The sequence below is a fragment of the Trichoplusia ni genome, chromosome 19 (genome assembly GCF_003590095.1).
Source record: "Trichoplusia ni isolate ovarian cell line Hi5 chromosome 19, tn1, whole genome shotgun sequence".
Lineage (NCBI taxonomy): Eukaryota > Metazoa > Arthropoda > Insecta > Lepidoptera > Noctuidae > Trichoplusia > Trichoplusia ni.
The window spans coordinates 1,697,849-1,715,862 of record NC_039496.1 but is presented as its reverse complement, the minus strand read 5'-3'; the positions used below and the strand labels follow the sequence as shown (position 1 = coordinate 1,715,862).

Sequence of the window (18,014 nt, the reverse complement as noted above, 5' to 3'; positions counted from 1 at the left end):
GGTGGAGAAGTACGAAACATGACTTGCCAGTATAGAAAAAATAAAAATATCTTGAGACAGGTCCAGCAACAAAAATTCATAGATAACTTTGATCTGTGACTATAATGACTAACTTCATGTGTATTACGTGGGAATTAAATTAAACTCTATTTCTCGTGGGATAAAACCTAAATGTGTTTGATTGTCAAGTGTTTAAAGTTGTAATTTATTACCAAAGTGGGCCGTACCCTCGGCCGTCAACTTAACACAAATCGTCAAATTCTACATTCTTGTACATATTTCTGCTTTTCCGCCAAAGTACAGAGTCATTCTAGATTTGCCAAAATGGCAGAGGGACAGGACGAACCCAAAAAAATTACTATTACAGTAAAAACACCGAAAGAAAAACAGCAAGTGGAGATTGATGAGGATGCTGACGTTAAAAAAGTGAGTACCGCGCCGACAGAAACTTTGCTCATGGCGTAATAACATAGATATTGGACACGCAATCATTGACGACATTTATCTAGTGATTCGGCGCTATAAAAGTGAATATGTTATTTGTTTCTAGCTCAAGGAAGTGTTGTCCCCTAAATTCAGTGCGGAACCGGAGCAATTATGTCTCATATTTGCCGGAAAGATCTTGAATGATATCGACACCCTGAAACAGCACAACATCAAGGATGGGCTGACAGTCCACCTCGTGATCAAGACGCCTCCCAGGCCGGAGCCCGAGGGCGCTACGCGTCGCCCTCCAGGTACCGTATTACCACGACCTGTCATTGTGGTGAAATTATGTTTTCAAGTTCTATACTTAAAAATAAGCTAGTGTAAATTGTTCCATGATTAGTTAGTATTATTGGGCCAATGGTAGTATTCCTTGTACTAAATGAAGTATTTATTTGTAATGCTATACACACTTGTCAATCTTCAAATACATATTCAAAGTATGAGTGAATATTGATGACTTCAATGTAATAGGTGTGTGTTAAATTGGATTTTGTTGGTGTATTATTTAAATAAGGTCAATAGCTAATTAATGTATTCAAGTAACACTCAGTTTTGCAATAGCTTAGAACAATAGAGTACAAACTAGAAGTATTTTAATGAAAGGAATTCAAATTTATATTTGAAATATTTTAATGTCAACCCTGTAGGACAGTGAAATCTATGCTAAACTTTCTTTACAAAGCAATGTTCAAGAACATTCTATGCATTATTATTTCACAATAATAGTTTACATTTCTAATACTAATGTTAAGTAATATTATGTTATCAAACAAATGACCAAAGAAAATCATATGTGGAGGTCAACTTTTCTGATATGAATCTGATTCTAACATCATATAACAAACAGAAAAACTGAACTAAGTAGTAACTCAAATAGTATTGTGTATATAATACAGTGCTTGTATTAATTAATAAGTAGGCAGACACAACCCCACTCCTGGGAAAACAAATCTCAATCCAACATTGTTATAATATTCTGTGCCGTAATAAATGAAAAAACATCAGTGATTATTCAACCTACATAACATAATGTCTATAGTGAAATTTGAAATAATGCAAATCATGAAATACTTAGATAAAAAAAAAATGATGTTGATGTTTGGTGTCAGTACTTTTATAGACAACTCTTTCTAAATAGGCACCATAACAAAATATGAGGATTATTTCTAATATTTCCATATATTGTTATTGTTTATGTTTAATAATGTTAATACTGTGTTTTGCAGTTTTACTTAATCACCATTCCTTCACTATATTGTACTTTTCTTGATAGTTAGTTCATGAATATATGAAGTTATTACCAAGCTGTAATAATGGTTGAACATCTAACAGCCCTCAGTTTATTACACATCAGGGTTGTTCTTGAATGAAATTATCTTTGAATATAATTCCAGCTCCCACACTATGAATTGGTTAGGTAGAACTCGTTCCTACTATTTTGATAAGTCTAATTTTAAAAACTAACTTCATGTCAGACTTTTTTTAGTAAATTAGTTCATTGATTTTTCATCTGATTCCTGATGCAACACTATGTCATATTGTGTACATAAACATGATGTGACTAACATTAAAAGCACTCTGAGATTTGGCACAATATGCTATGGTCATCTTTCACTATTAATTTTAAAGATTTGTTAATTTATTTGGCTAGGGCCCAGAGTAGTAATATTAGAAAAAATATATATAGCTCTGAATTAAGAATGTAGTTTATGAGCCTGTCAGGCTTTAGGCCTTCTGATTTTTTATTGCTTCATAGGACTGCATATTATAGGCATTTGAAGTACCAAATATCATACATCATGCAATGAAATATGAAAATTATAAATAAATATTTATTTATTTTAGCCGATATTGGTGCAACACCATTTGGCTTGAATTCACTGGGAGGACTGGCTGGGCTGGAGAGCTTGGGGCTTGGACAGAGCACCTTCATGGATTTGCAGGTGAGATGAATATAAAGATAAGTCATTATGACAACAGTTAAATTTTTTTAAAAAAAAGTAACATGGCTTTTATACTAAAGATACGGGTGTAAACGAGAGTAAAGAAAATTTCTAGTCTAGCTCTTAAAGAAACATTTTTGTGAAAGATACTGTATATAAGTATTTTATATAATGCAATAGTTCCTCAGTCAACTAATTTGCATGTGCTATGAAAAAACAATCAGTTTATTTAATAAGATTTGCCAATGGATATTACTAAGCAATATTCAATCTTCCCAAGTAAGGTCTATAGATTCCTAATGCAGTTATTTTTATGTTTTTGTAACTAATTGTATTTCTTGTAGGCTCGAATGCAACAGGAGCTCCTGTCGAACCCGGACATGCTGAGACAAGTGCTTGACAACCCGCTGGTACAGCAGATGATGAATGACCCTGAGAACATGCGCACACTTATCACATCTAACCCACAGATGCAGGACTTGATGGCGGTAAATATTACCTTTAAATTCTGAAATACATAGAAGCCCTATTAATATAGTCTAATGTACAGTTAAAATAAATTATTGGATTAAGCCGGAAAAGGTTGTTTGCAGCATAGGCTAAAATATAGAGGTTTATTGCTTGGTAAAGGTAGTTTTTATGGACTAGGTCTGTACTCCTTAATAATGTACACTTATTCAGTAATAATAACCAATTAATTATACTAAGAGTAAATTGAACATTGTACCTACAGAGAAACCCAGAGATAAGTCACATGCTGAACAACCCTGAGCTGCTGCGTCAGACCATGGAGCTGGCTCGCAACCCCGCCATGCTGCAGGAGCTCATGCGCTCGCATGACCGCGCACTCTCGAACCTGGAGAGCATACCGGGTATGTAACCAACTACCTACTGGTGATGAAGTTTTTAAACATTCACATAGGTCATTGGTAACAAGTGATATATTTATTCTGAATTTAAGGAAACATAATTATGTAGAGTACATTTTTATAGGTATATAGAAAGGAGATAAAGATTAGAAGTAATAAAAATTGTCCCATATTCAGTGAATACTGTAAAGGAAAAATATGAATGTGTTGACTTGGAAGTGTATGGCTTAAATTTAATAAAAAAGAAGGTTATAGGTCATAAAAAAGTGATATCACCAATGTAATATTAAAGTGTGTAAGTCTTTTGTATTGTAAAATAAATAACATTTATAATACATTGTTTCCAGGTGGTTATAATGCATTACAGCGCATGTATAGAGACATCCAAGAGCCGATGTTGAATGTAGCCAGCAGTATGGCTGGTAACCCGTTCTCTGGTCTTGTGGATAATTCTGGTGAGTGAAGTTTAATATTAACTGAATCCAAAATAGTCCTAATGATGAGGTTTTCACGCTCGAAAGTCGAATAAAGAGCACCCCACTAAATAAAAGTATTACGTAGTTTTATTCCAAGCTGCAGGCTAGCAGTTGAACTATGTTTGACTGACAATCAATGCAATCAATATGAAAAAGAAACTTTATTATAATTGCAATTTAATGAAAGACAACCAAGTTAAAACTACTTCAATAAAGAAACTGTCACAAAAAAAGCTAACGAGTAATTAACTTCGCAAGTAGACGGCACGAACCCGCAACAAGGCGCAGAGAACCGGCAGCCGCTGCCCAACCCGTGGCAGCGCGGCGGCGGCGGCGGCGCGGCCCCGGCGCCCACGCCCGGCCTCATCAACACGCCCGGCATGCAGTCGCTGCTGCAGCAGATGTCCGAGAACCCGCGCCTCGTGCAGTCCATGCTGTCCGCGCCCTACACCAACACCATGCTGCAGGCGCTGGCCGCCGACCCCGACATGGCCTCGCAGCTCATCAACCAGGTACACGCATATACATATCATACGGGTAGCCATTTAAATCTCCTCTATATTCTTCAATAGACCACAGAAACTCTATAACTTGTGTTACAAACTACGACTAATAATCGTAACATTTGGCAAGATAAAATATAAGATCGTTAATTAATTCTCTTGGCACAAAGTATTAAAGTATAAGCGATTTTTGTTTCAGAATCCTATGTTTGCGAATAATCCACAACTACAAGACCAGATCCGCACAATGATGCCACAGATGCTTGCACAGCTGCAGAACCCAGAGATGCAACAGATGATGTCCAATCCACAGGTAACATACTAGATATTGCTATGTCAAATTCTAAAATAAGTTTACCATTTCAAGTCGTAATTTTTTTCTCAAAATTCTCTTATTTATTCAGTTATTCAGCTTTACAAATTAGTATAGATTATACACATTATTTGCATATAAGTCGCTTAGCGGTTGTAAAACAAAGTATCAAGATTTCCATATTTTCTCAAAACTTAAATTCATTCACAATGTATTCAGTCATCGTCAGCGATATTAATTAGTTCATGTGTCTGTCCATCCGCCAGGCTCTGAACGCGCTGCTGCAGATCCAGCAGGGGCTGGAGCAGCTGCGCAGCGCGGCGCCCACGCTGGTGGGCAACCTGGGGCTGGGCGTGGGCGCGGCCGGCGCCAGCCCCGCGGCGGGCGCGCCCAACGCGGGGGGCGCCGCGCCCCCGCCGGCCGCGCCCCCCGCCGCGCCCGCCGCCGCGCCCAACGCGCCGCCGCGCACACAACAAAACTCAGAACTCTTCACGCAGGTTGTACATAACTTCTTCCGTAGCTTTTACGATATTATCTGGTACATCGTCAACATTATCAATCTGGTACTAAACTTATTGTATGAATACTTTTTTGTGACATAGCAACTCTTGTGTTTTTTACTCATTTATTTTGAAAAATAAAATAAATTACCCCTGAGAACAAGAAACGAATTTGTACTATGATTTTTATAGTAATACTAGCAACATTTGAATCCGATATTGATAAGGTTTTAAATACACACAACTTTTCTTCACATTTGGTTGTACTTGTGCGTGGAAATAGAATATAAGAAACAAAAATTTTAAGCGATATTAAAAATAATATTATTACAGTAAGAATGACATGAATGAGTGGTTCTACTACTAGTCCTAAGCACTTTGCTCTTGACTGCACTGGAACCACTAACACGTTAGACATAATACTTTCTATGTATGTGCTGGCTTGCCGTCGCAGACGAATGCACACCGAGCGCACGTCGATGTGGTACCTAATAATATTTATTTTATGTGAGTTGATAGAACACCATTCCCACAGTTGATTCTCACATGAAATCACGTAAATGTTACTCTGTTGTTAATCATAATCAACAATTTCACTTATAGAATTGTGTCTTATATAGCCTTTATGTAATTCACTATAAAGTAAGGAATAAGTACCATGATCAAACAAATTCCATTCCAGTATAGTAGCACTCATCTTCGTCACCACAACCATAAGTTTATTGCAGGTTATAAACTAGAAATAGATGCAGATGTGTTTGTATGTTCATTAGAGTTTGTGTTGCTAACAGTGTAATGTTTGATGCACAGTTCATGCAGCGGATGATGGCTGCGATGTCGAACAACCAGACGAATTCTGCGCAACCGCCAGAGCAACGCTACTCGCAACAACTTGAACAACTCACTGCTATGGGTTTCCTCAACCGGGAAGCGAACCTACAAGGTACACACAAATTATCAAAATAATATATTTTTTTCCCGGCCACATCATTTTAGTGTCTGATTCATATTTCAAGCCTTCCCATACAGAATATTTTCTGATAATAGTGTTTCTGCTTTATGGCTCATCTAACTAAAGTTAATCATGTAAGTATTTCAGAGAAAACTCAAAAGCCTTTTTTTTTCTTAATGTATATTGCAAATTTTAATTAAGTCTATCGTTTTTCATATCGATTTAAACAAACCAATACTGTCAATAATGAACAAAAACTACTTAAAACATGTAATATTTTTTTAACATTTTAAATGATATAATTCCAGCACTGATCGCGACGTTCGGTGACGTGAACGCGGCGGTGGAGAGGCTACTCGCTCTCGGCCAGTTGTCCATGAGCTAACACTTGCGCGCTTAGCAACTTAGACGTCCACTACTGCGGCTACGATTTGCTTACACCAAACAAAACAACTGTACTTTTGTTACAAACTAGGCACGCGCCGGTCACTATTTTCTATTGAAATACACAATGGAGTTCGTTTTGTACTTGTAAAACAGTCATTTGATGTTCAAACTTCATTTGCCGTCACGTGTGGGTTTGCAATTTTACATATTTTATATAGAAAATAGGAAATTAATTTTAATCACCTGTTATTAATAGTGGTCATTCGAAAATTTTCTATAATTAACTTAGGAGTCGAGCAGGCTGCTGGAAAAATTATAGTGATTGTGATAGACATTGTAACTATCTCTCATCTAAGAATATTAATATGCTTAAATGTTGTCTAACGTGTGTTTGTAACAAGACTATAGTTCTATATTTATGTTTTTATTAAAATTCGGGTATAAAATTGTGTGAACTTTATATAAAATGACGTGATTTCAAATACGCATGTTTAAAACTGATAATAAATATTGAAAATACACTTAGTTTCTCCTTTATATTTATTGATAGGTAATTTCAATACGCGCGGAATGAGACAAGGATTACTCTTACTTATTATAAGATATAAGCAACATTCAATGTGTTTTTGTCTCTTTCGATCGCACTACGTTCGTAACGTGAATGATATAGACAAAATACATTTGTCCCAAAAATTGCTCAAAACTTCGTTGATAAGTAAGAGTTACACTATAAATAAACATGCAAACTTTTTGAATAGGGTCATTTTATACAAATGTCACTTGTCTAGTTATCAGAGCCATGGTGTAAGTAAGTATAGGCTAGCGACAACGATTTATAAACACCTTTAAAATTTATGACCGTGTATGTCGTTTCGCACGTCTCAGTTTCCCTTTATATAATTGTAATAACTAAAATTCATTCCTTCTTGTTTTTTAGGCAATACTTATGCAAAATTGTTGTTTATACATTAAGTAACACTAGAATTCCTGAGAAAATCAGCTTGTTTTTTTTATTCTATTACTGTAAAGTACTATTTTATGGTATTTCTATGATTTAATTATTGTACTCTATGTTATCGATGTGAACTCACTTGCGTAGAACTACGTAAATAATAGGTTTATGTAAATAGTTTTGCTTTGAAAAAAAAATGTGGAGAAACGCACTTTTACGCAATACACTTTTATCTTTTATGAGTAAAAGGAAATTAAAAATAATTTTCAGTTTCTTCATAATTTTATGTTAGTCACAATAAAATGGGGTATATAAGGTTGACTGATTTTTTGCATTACGCCAGTTTAATACTGAACATTGTTGAATATGGACAAAAATATATTGATAAAGCAAAAGACAAAAATATAATTTGTTTTCATGTATTTCTTTATAAATATATTTGTATTTATTAATTTGTGGAGGAAAACTAATTTTATATTTCACTTTCTTTTGTAGCCTATTGTAGTGGTTTTATAGGTAATTAAATTTAAGTTGTAAAAAGTATGAAAGAGTACTACAGTTGCTCAGTTTTGTAGGGGAGCGTGTTAAAATTACCCAGAAATGATAAATCACTTACGTGAAACTATTTACTTGTATAGAATGAGGCATTGATCATAGGCGCACCTTTATTTATCGTAAACATAATATAATCTAAGTTATTTAGATATTTATGTATAGAGCGAATGCATTAATTGGCTTTATCTCAGAGATTTGGGAATGGAGAAATAAAAGACCTTTGGAATTATTACTACAAATTACAGTTCACTTACGTTGCTAGCTTCCATGCTTTTCGATCTTATCTTTTGTTTCTAAATTCTTGCCAAAAGCTTTAAAATCCCTGTTAAATAAACAAAATAGGCGTGTGCTCTGTGATGTATTTTAGACTGCTAGATTGTCTAAAATCGTATGAATCTGGGTGTAACAATATTATTACGTGACAGAATGCAATTATTATAAATAAAAATATAAACTGTAGTTTTATTTACTTCTGATTACCTAATGTCAAAATTCCTTTTCTATGACCATAATTATTGCAGAAAACATTTCTCTTAATCTTACAGCATTGTTGCCAAGTGGTTGAAGAAAGGGGTCTAGATTTAGAATTTAACATCAATACAAATGTTTTAACTCGGTGGTCCATTTTTCATAAGCGCCATATCGATGGTGAATTCAGTGGTAAATTCCAAGTTTCTATTTATTGAAACCAACTTAAAAATATTGAAAAATTGTGGGTATAGAGGAAGCAGCACCAAATATTTTTTTAACTACTAAACATTCATTCGGCACTGCTAGTTTTGATTCGACGCGAAGTTTCTCATGTCCTCTGCTAGATCCAAGCCAGTGATGTTTGAGAAACCACTAGTCCGGGAGTCGTATTTTATTATAAAAAAGAATACAACAAAAATCATGCTTAATAAAATAGTTATAAATATACGTAAAAACTTAACTACTCAGTTCAAATTAGTTTTTTTGGTAGTAATTCTATGGCACAAGTCTAAAGTATAATTAAGCTGTGGTTTATCACTGTTATGTCAGTGTCACTCTAGTGTCAATTCGTTACCGCATAGCGCTGATAATAGCGCGTCAATAAAAATTATTTCTCGCGCATTTACCATAAATGAAAATGAAAATATTATTGATAAAATAATGAATAAACAGAAAGCTTAAGAAGGTAACTGTTTGTTAATTTGATAGAACAAGGTTTTGTTACTGAGAACTAATAAATAATGTATTATATTTCAGATGTATTCCCCTCGGCAAAAGATTTTGTGGTTTGCTTTTACTACCAGAGTTACCGTTATTGTCTTACAAGCTATATTCAATCTTATCATTCCGGATCATGAAGCGAACGTTTTTATCAGTCCAGAAGATCCGAACTTGCGCAAAACGCACGCCGACTTTGTAGTGGATAAATTATTAGGTGGCTTCAAGAGATGGGACGCTCAATACTTTATACACATAGCGCAGTATGGTTATACATACGAAAATTGTTTAGCATTCTTCCCTCTATTTCCATTACTTGTTAGATATGTTGCATATGGTTTGAATAGTCTATTTGGAACTCTGTTAAACTTTCACAGTACTTTGTTGATATCAGCAACAATTTTAAATATAGGTATGTTTATTAAATCGGCTGACGTACTGCACAGGCTGAGCTTGAGAGTGTTACGAAGTGAGTGTAGAGCATATAAATCAGTAATATTGTACTGCATCAACCCAGCTAGCATATTTTTCTCAGCACCATACTCGGAAACATTGTTTGCATGGATGTCATTTTATACAATGTTTAAATGTACAGAAAATGAAAGTCTAAGGTTTGCAAACATTGACATATTAAGTGGACTGCCAGCAGGATTTTCAATGATGACTCGGTCCAATGGCTCTGTTAACTTAGGTTTCATATTATATACAAGTTTCAAAAATGTTATAGAGCGAACTTTACCTGAGATTGTGTACAAATATAGGACATTAAAGCATAAGATAATATTACCTTTATTGTTGTTGCCACTGTTCACATCATTTATATCACTCTTTTTGACTGTGATAATAGCACTGTTACCATTTCTTCTGGTTCAGACATATAATTACTTTAAGTATTGTGTTCATAGTGATCACAACTTGCCTGACTTTTTATCTAATACAGAGTATGTTTTACCTGGCAGTGCTGAGAGTCCATGGTGTAATAGCACCTTGCCATTATCATATTCCTACATTCAAACTCACTACTGGGATGTTGGATTCTTTAAGTATTATAAGCTAAAACAAATCCCTAACTTTCTTCTAGCTGCACCAATAATATTATTAGTGTTGTATCACTGCTTATCATATATTTTTTGTAATATTAGACTGTGTTTGAGACTTGGTTTGAAGACTAGTGTAATTGGATATACAAATAAGATGCCTTATAGGCCAAAGCAATATTCTAAATGTTTTGGGACCAATGATCCTGCAATGTTTGTGTATGTAGTGCATATGCTGTTTTTATGTATATTCTGCATAGTATTTGTTCATATTCAAGTGTCCACTAGGCTGCTGGCTTCGGCTAGTCCAATTTTGTATTGGATATGTTCAAGTAAGATGAATGTTGGCCCTACACCAACATCAGATCAGAATACAATAAATGAACATTTCCGGCGAATTGGTATTGGGAAGCGAATACCACCCCACCATTTGTCAATAGCAAATTTGGAGGGAGTTGACAATATGTATAGCAAATGGAAAACATTTATCATATCGAGAAAGATGCCAGACTTCCACTCGCGAATGATACAGTATTACTTTATTGGGTACTATTTGATAGGCACAGTACTCTTTTCAAATTTCTATCCTTGGACTTAATTGTTTTTCAATGATTCCATTTGACTAAACATATCATTTACGTATCAGCTACAGACTGACAGTTATAAAGAGATTCAATTTATTTAGCAACATATCATTTGTTATTTAGATGTTATGCATTCCATAATGAATTGTTTCAGATATTTAAAGATATATATTTACTATTGCCTTAACATTAGAAAGTCAATGCCATGTGCTAGATTACTTTAGTGCATGGACTTAAAAGTAAGTTATATTTAGTCACTTAAAGTTACGGACTTGTTACTTTGTCACTTCATGCTCAATTATATTCTTATTTAGAGACAAAGAGGAAAAGAAGTGGGGATATGAAAAATACAAGTTTTTTGTGTGAAAGCTGAAAATAAGTGTTTGTTGTAATCCCTTTTATTTGGTATATCTATTAGAAAAATAATAATTTACCCCTTTAAATAATTCGAATGTGAGACATTTTTAATGTTTCAAATAATTTTCTTTTGATAAAAACTTAACTTGGGTTAAGAAAAAAAAATAAGAGGGATTCGCGATATTGTGCCAATGTAAGGTCATGTTTGCTGAAAAGTAGATATTTTTTGTACTTTTATTTCACCATAATATTTTGATAATTCTAATTCAAGTAAATTGTATGAATCTAAACAATAAATCATGTGCAAATTGTTGAACTAAGCTTTATCACAAATTAATAGTTAAATCTGAAGCTATTTTATATCTGCCTGTTAACTAGAATTAACTACTGTACCTTATATTTCTCATAAATTCATTGATATGCCATAATACCTACAAACTAAATGAAAATAATATTTATAGGGTAGTTTAAATTATAATAGTTATAGAGCCCTTAGTCAATAGTTAAGATGGTTTTAAGGTTTTTCTGCTTGAAAATGGGGCCTTTCAGAGTTAAAAATATTCAAATATGCTAAATGGTCATTTAATATCGCTTTTATGGAGTAGTTTTTAAGAATTAAGGTTTTCTTGCAAATTGACTGTTATTAATTCTAGTCATTTATTTGATTGTAGTGTAGTTAGGAAAAGTGTGCACAGTCAGTTAATATTGAGACAATACATAATTTTTACTAGAACACTTGTGTGAGTGATTTGCGACTGTGTGTGCGTTGTTATTGGATAGTTTAATTAGAACTTATATTTGCTATTTCAAGAACACTTCTATATAAAAATAATGCATGACTAATGAAGGTTTAATGTATGATTATATTATAGCGGGGTCCTGTAATAAGCAATTCGTGATACTCCGATGCGATACAGGAATAATTATCCGGATTTTCCAATTTCTTGTCCCAATTTAGCACAAGCTCTCGAAATAGCAAATATGCCTTAGATTCAGTTATTTCCATTATTTTGTAAGAATTTCTTGTATTTCTTAATTTATAAGTAGTATATTATTAAGATCAAACTAGATCTTAAAATGGAATTGACTTTAAATAGATATTTGAGAATTTATATTAGCTTCTAACTTTTAGCATGGGACCACCGATTAAAAACAAGATCATATAATGAACCGGTACCCAGAGAAAGCACAAGTTTTTTATACATGCCTTAGAATAGAATCCTATTAGACGTTTATTCTAATAAAATAGATTTTTCTTAGAGTCTTAATCACATCTGCTTTTCCGATACACTAGCCGTCCATTTTGAAATAGCCGCCATGAGGGTATACCACGAAAATTTATTAGCCCTACTATGAAATGCCAAAATATGAAGTTTCTTCGAAACTTACAACAAATTACACATTTTTCTAATAAAGCTTTTGCAAAACTTTTACTTAATAATTCTCTTTAATTAATGTACTAAATGAATGTATACGTTTTATAATTATAATGTTAATTTTAATGGTTCTTTAGTTACGATTAAGTACATATCAACAAAATTTGAGCAGCATTTTCGTTTCTAATTATGAACTATGGATACCAAATTTTTGTTATGGTTGTGAGTATATTTTAATCAATTTATTAGTGTTAGATCGCACGTCTTTCACATTCTGTTATATTTTATAATATCAAAATAAACACAGTATCACAAGTTACCAAATAGTTTTATTCTTACTATACAAAATATATTTTACTTAATAACATATTTCCTTAGTTTCTGATTTTATTAAATTTATTGAAAACAATGTATATATTATAACTACCAGACAATATTGTGACGCTTCTTAAACTTACAGATTTCAACAGCCGTTCATGCATTATTATATTTCAGATTCCTGGTATCACTAATATAGTTTAAAAACATTAAAGTTACAATAGACATCTAGAGTATAAAACCTAATTAATAGAGACAAACTCGCATGCATTGTTCTCATTGAAAATTTACAATTAAATTGACTGTACCTTACATTTTATGCCTTAAAACTAATGGCTGTATTGCCTTGTAAATACCTAAAAGAGAATCTGTTTTTGGAATTCTCAATGTCGTAAAAGAACTGGGTATTCGACTCATATCAAAATGTTGTTCCTGGTATTTCCAAAATTAAATTTAATTCATTGAAAACCATAAAATAAGGAATTAAAATATAAGAGCTTTTAATGTTAATATGAACAACAAAATCTCGTTTTCAATCAACTTACTCAACATGCAAGTAATTCTTATGATTATTAAATGTTAATATAGTTCTTAGCCCTCATATTTTATTGTTGTAAATTGGTTCAGAGGACTGAATAGTTTGGGATCGAATAAACGAACTTTGACCAGTAGTGATACACAACATCATACAAAAAAGTGTGAGATTGATTTTAGAGTTACGCTGACCACGCGCTGACGGTCATAGTGAGGTCTTCGGATTCTATTACCAACCTTAAAAAAGTCAAATACTTAATTTTTCTAAAGATTCTCTAGTTGGCTCATTCATCAATATTCATATCAGTCGACGAGGGTTTGGGCGAGGCTTCTGCGGAGTCTGAGCGGCGCGACGAGCTTACGGACAGGTCGGCGACGGGGGCGGCGCGAGCCTCCCCATCGCCGGCGTGGCCCTGGACAGACAAGCAATAAACACATTTATATTGCATATTGAAATTATATGAAATATTTTTTTAAGTAGGATAGTAGGATCACTTTTTGAGAACGCTGGAGTTGAAATCTTCTGACTACCCTGAGAAGAAATATCGTTTTAAAATGTATTTTGAATCGATATTGTATTGAGGGTAAGATGGCCGCCTTATAGCTAACAGCTATATCTTCTAGAACATCTTTGGTTAGACAGGAAAGAGGTAGGCGACTGGTGCACATTTTAAGTACCTACATATTTATGTACATTAAATAGTCTATATAATTAATACATATTAATAATTAAAAAATATTCTTTTTTGTAGCTGGATACCGACTGAGCTTTTCACATGATACGTTATTGACCTACCTATGCGACCGCTAACGTTTGCTGCAGGCGCTGGCGCGCGCGGCGCACACGCTCCTCCTGCCGTCTCACATCGTCCTTGGTTATAGTGACCGCAGCTATCAGCGGCTGTTCAGGGTTTAAAAAAACTCCCGGATTCTCCAGTATAGACTGTTTGGGACCAGTTTGTCCTGAAATATAAAAAAAAAATATATGAAGGTTAAAGAACGTATTTATTTCCGTGTGTAGAAAAACACTTGGCTTCTTCGGTCGAATTTAATGACATATAGCTAAAATTTGTATTGAATTCCTCTGAAGCGTAGTTTACCTGCAATATTTAGTGAACATTTGCGCTAGTTATTCTTAAATTCTTAAATGTAAAAAAAAAAAAATAACTTGTCTACCTGTTATAGGTTGCGATGACACATGCAGAGCAGTTGCCAGCGACTGAATGATCGTAGCATCAGAGTTGTAAGGACCCAAGGGTTTTATGTATTTAGGCAAGGAGGTGGTGCCTTTAACACCTTCCGCGTCACACGCCGTTAAACCCTAAAAGATTATTATGAAGCTACTTTAATTCCTGTTTCATGATTATAATGTTCGCATATTTCTGTCAAGTTACATTAAGAAGGCCATAGACGGAAATAAATGCATAATCTAAGAGAAGGAAGGCATTGAAGGCCAGTAATTGTGTCCCAATGCAGTCCGCATTGGGACACAATTACTCTTAATTTTGATAGCCTGTTTTTAATTAAAAATAGTTCTTCAAAAAGGGACCCAAATAAAGTTGAATAAATATATCTCTTACTTCCAATCTCTTCTCCCAGAACAGTTGTTTAGGTTTCTCCTGTGTGCCATGCTTCAAATCAGTTTTAACTTTGCTTTCCTGTGTTTTGTAAACGGTAACAGGTTGCTTAAAAATTGAAGCCGTTTGGCGTATCGGTGGTACTAATGACGCATCAGAACGGACGCCCCTGAATAAAAAATAGTAATATTAATATTCTGTACATAGAAAAGTAAATAAATAATAAATCAAATATTTTTTCTATGAAACTTTTTCAAATTTTTTGTCTGTCTTGCCAACAAATAAAAATGCAGAGTTTAAAAGACTTTTTGTATGCTTTTGAAGGAGAAATTGATTTTATAAAATCTTTTCTAAAAAACCAAACAAACAACACTTCTCATGCTTCATAAATTGATTTGAAAACATGCTCAAACACAATGTTTTAACACACTGACTACCACCTCGTATGAAACTATTGTGGTGTTCATGTTGAAATAAATGCAATACATTTGTTTTAATGACATCCTATTAAAATCTGTATTTGCGATAATTTTATCTTTTTGTGTTTATGTTAACATCAAATCATTGTTACAAATTAAACAAAAGTGAGTTTATGTAGCTAAAATTGAAACTGTAAGAAATACTAAAAATGTATGTAGTGTTTGCTAAATACCACTCAATTCTCTTTTAGTTAAACATACAAACCACACAAAAACAACAGGCATAATATGGGTATTAATGTGATGATGTTAATAAAAATCAGTGTAACATAAATTCATGACACCACAGACCAAAGATTATATCACAAATATCACAAAAAAAATCCTTAAATCTATAAACTACATAGTTAATAGCAATTTATTACTCACCAACATTTATTAAAAACATGATATTTATGAAATACATACTGCTTTGTGCAATGAATAGCAAGCAAGGCAGTTCTATTAAAAATTAGGATGGATATGAGCATTCTGCTTGGGGAAAATCAATGGGAAGGTGTCAGCTACCTGCAACATGCTGCATTAACATATTTTAGCTGATAATGAGTAGTTATCTAGACGGTTATATCTTCACAGTCATGCTGCAGGTAGTAAAGAGAAGTGGTTTTGCAAAAATGGTAAATGTCTTTTAAATCACAAATAAAAAAAAACATTTCTTTTCCACTAGCAAAGCTGCTATAGATAATTGGCATAATGGTGATGAATTGTGAAGTGAAAAAAGCACTAAAATGCCAAGCTTATGAAGGAGGTTGGTTATCATATAATCAGGTACTAAAACTGGTTTGTGTGAAGCAGTGCATTTCTGGTGTGACAACTAAAACATCTACTACTATGTCAAACAACACTGATTATGTTTCAGCAAAAATAAAAACATGATCACTGTTCACGCACAAATAGAGCATAAAAACCTAGGCACACTTATTACAAGCTTCTATTGAATAGCATTATAAATACAGATGGTACACAAAGCAGGACTGTACTAATGAACACAACACAAGTGGAAGAAGTTATGACACTAAACGGAACCTGTAGTCAAACTGCGCTCGTGCTTTCTTGGCCTTGCACAGCAGCATTGTGTTTATCTGACCCTGCTGAAAGTCGAAACACGACAGGTCCATACTATCACCCAGATAACGAACTAGCTCAGCTTTACTGCGAAACTTTTTACCTGTTGGGCTACAGAAAATTTTATTGTCACTATAGACCAGTCTGCTGGTGGCTGGTGGGGAGTTAGCATTGGTTAATCCCTGATTTAGTGATGGATATGTAGGTGTTCAGTTAGACGTATCATTAGCCTTGTTAACTTAGAACCACTCGGTTTACTTTGTCACAGCTTCAATCAACACATTCACTGTCACATCTAAAAAGCCTCGTATTGTGTACTTATTTGACAGTGAAAGTGTCATCTATGGAACCTGTTCATTAAAGGCAATTTAATGTTTCATAAAAACATGATACAAAATTTTCGATTTCGGTTACACTTTGCAATAATCACAATTAAAAAAGTGGTCATTGACCTGATTGGACCAAAGATAATCGTATTAAATGAACTGAATTAAAGAAGCTTTTTTTGCAAATGATTATATACAAAATTATAAATATAAGAGAAAATGTTTACCTATAATAGTAAACATCAACTTTGCCGGCGGACAGTCCTGTTTTCCTTAAAATTTCCTCCCTTTGCCAGCCCTTAGGCAAGGCAGAGCAGTCTGATCGTTTCTTTTCTATAGATATATTCATAGTACTCATTTTTCCTCGAATGACGCACTAAGCCCCGCTAGAAAAGAAATGTTTTAATTAATATATCAGTAGAATAATTTCAAATAACCAGAAAACAAGTAATAAATACCTACCCACGCAAAACCCAAATACAACGCGAAATGTGACAGTTCACTTCACTTGACATCAACTACAGGATATATATAAATGAATGATTCTCATGAGTAGGGGGCTTATTTTATTTTCTTTGGGTTCAAGTATAGCTTGGCAAAAAAGAGTGTGGATTTTAGAACTTCTTAAAAATATGTAACGTTTAAAGGTATTGTGTTACGATCAAATGAGATCATTTCATTTGTTTTGATCAATTAATTCATATTCGACCTTAAATATTTCCAAATGTTACAATTCCATGCCTTTCTTCCTTTTATAGACTATGATAAGCGAACGTACCATAATAATTATTTTATGAAGATGACTTATAATTTGAAGTATTTCAGTCTTTCAGAAAGTTGTATCTTTTTGGTGCAGGTTAAAAAAAAACACTTCTTGCAACACTAACTGAATGAAGTTTTGAACGAATTGCACAGTTTGACAAAATCCCGATCCCAATTTAATTTAGTTCAATTCGGTCGGTCGCAGGAATTCTAATTTGTAGTGGATCTCGTTGAGCCTAATCTATTTTAACTTAGTAATAGGAACCGAGTCAGTTTAGTTTTCAGTAGTATTGTATAGTGAAAATAACAGAGGTGTCAAGTGAATGCCCGGAATTATTCACACGTATGTATTCGCCTCTTATTTCTTATTAACTGGTGTTGGTTATTTCGCTGAATGATGTCAACTTTTGCTATGATACTTTCACTTTGAATCATTTTATGAATTTAAATTGAATAGTCTTATGATTACTGA

At 33.7% G+C, this 18,014-nt stretch overlaps 4 protein-coding genes across 7 annotated transcripts in view; 3 read left to right on the top strand and 1 right to left on the bottom strand.

The window, feature by feature from the left end:
- The first annotated feature begins 105 nt into the window (after positions 1-105).
- On the top strand, positions 106-8,393 carry LOC113503585 (ubiquilin-1). Of its 2 annotated transcripts, none has more exons than XM_026885629.1 (11): positions 106-426; positions 551-737; positions 2,335-2,432; positions 2,777-2,920; positions 3,166-3,304; positions 3,649-3,756; positions 4,039-4,289; positions 4,480-4,593; positions 4,860-5,090; positions 5,904-6,036; positions 6,354-8,393. In XM_026885629.1, exons 1-11 carry the CDS (start codon positions 325-327, stop codon positions 6,428-6,430), a joined length of 1,584 nt encoding a protein of 527 aa, XP_026741430.1. In that variant the 5' UTR covers positions 106-324; the 3' UTR covers positions 6,431-8,393. The 2 variants fall into 2 exon arrangements, with proteins under 2 accessions (XP_026741430.1, XP_026741429.1); XM_026885628.1 differs by having other exon boundaries at positions 107-426; positions 4,036-4,289.
- Positions 8,394-8,490: 97 nt separating this feature from the next.
- LOC113503584 (GPI mannosyltransferase 2) lies at positions 8,491-12,800 on the top strand. Its single transcript, XM_026885627.1, has 2 exons — positions 8,491-9,095; positions 9,167-12,800. The coding sequence occupies exon 2, from the start codon at positions 9,167-9,169 to the stop codon at positions 10,760-10,762; it is 1,596 nt and encodes a 531-aa protein (XP_026741428.1). The 5' UTR covers positions 8,491-9,095; the 3' UTR covers positions 10,763-12,800.
- On the bottom strand, positions 12,791-17,317 carry LOC113503588 (methyl-CpG-binding domain protein 3). 2 transcript variants are annotated; one of them, XM_026885634.1, is made up of 7 exons: positions 17,243-17,317; positions 17,008-17,166; positions 16,416-16,565; positions 14,914-15,079; positions 14,510-14,654; positions 14,130-14,296; positions 12,791-13,746 (listed from the first exon to the last, which is right to left on the bottom strand). In XM_026885634.1, exons 2-6 carry the CDS (start codon positions 17,136-17,138, stop codon positions 14,130-14,132), a joined length of 759 nt encoding a protein of 252 aa, XP_026741435.1. In that variant the 5' UTR covers positions 17,139-17,166; positions 17,243-17,317; the 3' UTR covers positions 12,791-13,746. The 2 variants fall into 2 exon arrangements, with proteins under 2 accessions (XP_026741435.1, XP_026741436.1); XM_026885635.1 differs by lacking the exon at positions 16,416-16,565.
- A 406-nt stretch (positions 17,318-17,723) lies between these two features.
- Positions 17,724-18,014, top strand: part of LOC113503377 (probable phospholipid-transporting ATPase IM) — a 50,158-nt gene continuing 49,867 nt past the window's right edge. For both annotated transcript variants that reach the window (XM_026885296.1, XM_026885292.1), the window contains exon 1: positions 17,724-17,885. The gene's annotated coding sequence lies outside the window, so the exon portion shown is untranslated. The remainder of the gene's footprint in view (positions 17,886-18,014) is intronic.